At 39.2% G+C, this 4,423-nt stretch overlaps 1 protein-coding gene across 2 annotated transcripts; it reads right to left on the bottom strand.

Moving 5' to 3' along the window:
- Window positions 1-2,185: 2,185 nt before the first annotated feature.
- On the bottom strand, window positions 2,186-2,771 carry LOC147630434 (uncharacterized). Of its 2 annotated transcripts, none has more exons than XM_086809996.1 (2): window positions 2,614-2,771; window positions 2,186-2,500 (listed from the first exon to the last, which is right to left on the bottom strand). In XM_086809996.1, exons 1-2 carry the CDS (start codon window positions 2,675-2,677, stop codon window positions 2,322-2,324), a joined length of 243 nt encoding a protein of 80 aa, XP_086666122.1. In that variant the 5' UTR covers window positions 2,678-2,771; the 3' UTR covers window positions 2,186-2,321. The 2 variants fall into 2 exon arrangements, with proteins under 2 accessions (XP_086666122.1, XP_086666123.1); XM_086809997.1 differs by having other exon boundaries at window positions 2,186-2,494; window positions 2,614-2,762.
- Between the last annotated feature and the right edge of the window lie 1,652 nt (window positions 2,772-4,423).

Below are 4,423 nucleotides of genomic sequence, written 5' to 3' on the forward strand. Positions count from 1 at the left end.
CAAGGGTGTTGTTCATACATTCCATACATATGAAATCTCCACCTCTAGTCTAAGAGTGTTTTACATTATGTATGACCGAGGGTAGCTAGCCATAAGTCTTACATATGTGAGTGGAGATATGGACAATGGGCACCCACTTTTAAGTTGGGTGACTAAGCAAAGTCCTTGTATATATATATAACTTTTGATAATGTAAATAGGGAGAATCAATCATTTTTCAAGTGTAAAGCTCTCTTCTTCTCTTATGCTTTTATCTCTTGCATGTGGTACGCAGACTTGTATGATTTCTTGGAGTGTGATTAAGTGTGCATGATTGAGAGCTTGAGTGAGGGAGTGATTGTGCTACAGTGTTTCTAGCTTTATAGCTTAACCATTACCTTTTGAAAGGACTACCTTAGAGGATTAAGAGTAGAGGAAGGTCTCATACAATAGGGATTGCCACACCTCTTGGCCTCTTTCGCCTCTCCTATTGGGACTTCCACTGTCTACGATAAGTGGCTTAGCCACTATCTCTCTCTCTTCTCTCTCTCTCTCTCTCTCTCTCTCTCTCTCTCTCTCTCTCTCTCTCTCTCTCTCTCGACATGAACATAGAGAGAGAGAGAGAGAGAGAGAGAGAATTATAGATGGAGAAAGAGAAAGAAAGAGAGACTTTGAGTTACAGAGAGAGAGTTAGAGTTACAAATAATTAAAGTTAGAGAGAGTTAGAGTTAGAGAGCGTCGAAGAGTGAGAGAGTTAGAGAGATAGTTTGAGCTAGAGAGAGAAGATGAGCTAGAGTGAGAGAGAGTTAGAGAGATAACTAGCAAGAGAGTTAGAGAGAGAGAGTTAGAGAGAGAGAGTTAGAGAGAGAGAATGTGTGTATGGGAGATAAATAGATAGAGAGAAATTTAGAGAGAGAGCTAGAGATGGAGAGAAAGAGAGAGTTAGGGAGAGAAAGAGTGTTAGAGAGAGAGAGAGAGAGAGAATTATAGATGGAGAGAGAGAAAGAAAGAGGCTTAGAGTTATAGAGAGAGAGAGAGTTAGAGTAACAAATAATTAAAGTTAGAGAGAGTTAGAGAGATAGTTTGAGTTAGAGAGAGAAGATAAGTTAGAGTGAGAGAGAGTTAGAGAGATAATTAGAGAGAGAGAGAGACAGAGAGAGAGAGAGTTAGAGAGAGAGAATGTGTGTATGGTAGATAAATAGATAGAGAGAAATTTAGAGAGAGAGCTAGAGATAGAGAGAGAGAGAGAGGCTGGGAGAGAAAGAGTGTTAGAGAGAGAGAGAGAGAGAGAGAGAGAGAGACAGAGAGAGAGACAGAGACAGAGACAGAGACAGAGACAAAGACAAAGAGAGAGGCTAATTGATTAGTAACCGATTAGACTTCTTGCAATGAAAGTTTGTTAGCTCACAAGAATGAGATAGAGAGAGAGCTAGAGCTGGACAAGGAGTTGGAGTTATAGAGAGTTAGAGTTTTAGAGAGAGTGAGAGGGTTAAAGATAGAGTTTGAGTTAGACAGAATTAGAGGTAAAGAGAGAGAGAGAGAGAGAGAGAGTTTAAGTTAGAGAGACGGTGAGTTAGAGTGAGATAAACAATGTGAGTTAGAGAGAGAGAGAGAGAGAGTGTTCTTCTTCTCTTCTTCTAGATTTAGTAAAAATAAAAGCAAAATCTTCTAACATCTTTATTGAACTAAAGAGAGTTAATCTCTATTACCATCCACACTATTTTGCTCGGAGGTGCCATGTGGCCGAGTGAGGGCTTGAGGGCTGGACCACATGGCAGTTTCTTGCCGCTCGAGCGTGAGGGGGAGCACCAACACAAAACGTGGGACAGTAACTAGTTAGTATTTATATTCACTAGAAAACGTGCGGGTCACTAACTACGTAGTATTTATACTCGGCTAGAAAACATCACGGAGGCCTTCTTGGGAGATAATGCCCTCATACAGGATTAATTGTCTTGGTAAAGTGTGGTATTTTGAACTTGGAAAAGAGAAACACACAGAAAACAAGGCTATAATACAAACCTTCCTTGAACGAAATGTGTAATGCGTGCTTCAATGAAAGTTTCTTCCCCTCTAAAATTCTTCCAAAAATGTCTACTTCAGTGAGAATTTAGACAATCCATGTTATTATTGACAGGAAACAAGAGTGTTTTGGAGGAGATAAGGCTGCACAATCAGATCAAGTAAGAGATTAGTGGAGGGTGTGGTCATGTCATTGTGTCTTTATTGAGGCAGAGGAATGCGATACAGAGATTTATTTGTCCACCCACGCAGAGAGAGGGGGCGCTATACATGCGAGTGGCAATGGCATCGTTCACTGTAATAATATGGTGGTGGTGCTGCTAGAAGTCGCAGCTTTCGACGCCTCCGTCGGTGAGATGGAGTTCGCATCCTGATGCGTTGGGCTCAGCCTCGCGGAGAAAGCAGCAATTGCATGCTCCCGCCAAGTGCGTAGAGCCCGAGGAGTCGCACGTGCTGTACGCCACTGGAATGCAAATTTCTGGGCAAGGCCGAACTGCAGCTGATCCACTCATCAACACACACCATTAACACACAGACTAGCTTTACCATAATTCGATATATATATATATATGGTGGAAAGGAGAAATTAGCATTATTGCAAGAATGCTCTACCTTGAGAGGCTGCTGAACACAAGAGAAGCATCATCACCAGAACGATCGCACGAAGCTCTGCCATGTTGGTTTTTTTTCGCTCGAGCCCTAGGTTGAAGTCCCCTCTCTTCACCCCTCGTATTTATGGGTGTTGTAATGGGGTGAAAAAGGCTTTACCTTGGCCCGCCTTTTCCTTTGTAGCTAATATTTTTCAGCCTTTTACACCTTGAATACTCGAAGCAAACAAATCGTAAAATTAATATATATGTATATATATTGGCCAATAAGGAACAATTTTGCTCTTTTTGGGGTAGATTTGAGGACCAGGTCAAAACCCACTGAGACTAAATTTCTAAATCTTATTGTTGCTGACTTTTTCAAAATCTTATCATAAAGATTACACCACAAAGTCTTTTTCAGAGGAACCCGGTTTGAATTGAGCCTTCAAGCCTCAACCTTGAGAAATACACTAAAGGATGATTAATTCCTATGGTATCTTGTGGTTATGGTCAACATGTGTGGCTATGCAAGTGGCTTTTAACATTGCACTACCAACCACATTTGACTTCCTTTCACTCCAAACATAACACGAAAGCTTTTCTTATTAAAATCTTTTCCTTTGCACTACCTACCACCTTTGACTCCGATGCACTCAACCCTTGTTCGTCAAATTTCAAGGGAAAGAGATGAGAAGTGCAAGTTTGCCGTAGTTTTTGATTGTTGACAATTATTTTTGCTACTAGATCTTACATCCAAAATACCTAAAAATGCGTGCATGACACCTGTCAAAAATGCGTGCATGACACCTATCAAAAATCAAGCTTGAATTCACTCAAAACAAAAGCAAGGAAGCCTTTCTCATCTCACATCAAATCGTTTCCAATGGTATTATCCAAAAACCAAAGTATATTTAAAGCTTTAAGAAAGAAAACAAATCTAGAAGAACTATAAAACCAAGTAATATTTTTAGACTTATACGCACATGTCTTGCTCAAGGATGTGTAAACATCAATATAGTCAATAAGTTTCATTTAATAAAGCATTCATTTTTTTTGTCCAAAATACCCAAAAATATGCATGAGCCCATCAAAAAACAAGTCTGAATGCACTTAAAATAAAGCAAGGAAGTCTTTCTCATCTCATATCAAATCTTTCCCAACGTTATTGTCCCGGAGACAAATTACACACTTTTATGTCAATCATTTAAAAAAACCACTACTTTTGTGAAAAAGAATGCATAAAACATTGCTTGTATTTTACTCTAGAGCCTAAAAACATCCAATATTATCAATTGGAAAAAGAGTTCTCTTCTTCAATTTGGAAAAAACATGACAAATTACAAAGGAGAGGAAACTCTTCGTCAACTAGGAGATTTCTTGGACCTTTTTCTTTAAAATATCAATTGCTTTATGGCGCAAGTGTCCATACTTTTTTAACTCAAATCCATGCACATTAATTTCTACATCCTGCGAATTAAGCATGTCCACACGTCGACAAATTCCACTAAATTTCTTTCCTTTTTTGTTTTGTTTAAGCATCTCTGGATCATACTTTCCCTTGAGTGCATCGGTTGAAAGGGTTCTATAGTAGTGTACTTTCACAAAAGTAACAACATTGCTCTCATGGAGAAGTTTTGTGACTTTGGCCAACCAAAATGGATGATTGTTTTCATCATGAGTAGGAAAGAATTGCAATCATTGTGCCCTCATTTAGCTCATTTGCATTACCCTCCCAAATTTCTTTCTCTTGAAGATGATGCTTGGTTGATTTTCTAGGCCCAACATACATTTCCCTAGTTTTTCCATGGCCATTGCTAATAAACCTTCTCCAA

The sequence above is a fragment of the Cibotium barometz genome, chromosome 16 (assembly GCF_041138505.1).
Source record: "Cibotium barometz isolate CiBa-2024 chromosome 16, ASM4113850v1, whole genome shotgun sequence".
NCBI lineage: Eukaryota > Viridiplantae > Streptophyta > Polypodiopsida > Cyatheales > Cibotiaceae > Cibotium > Cibotium barometz.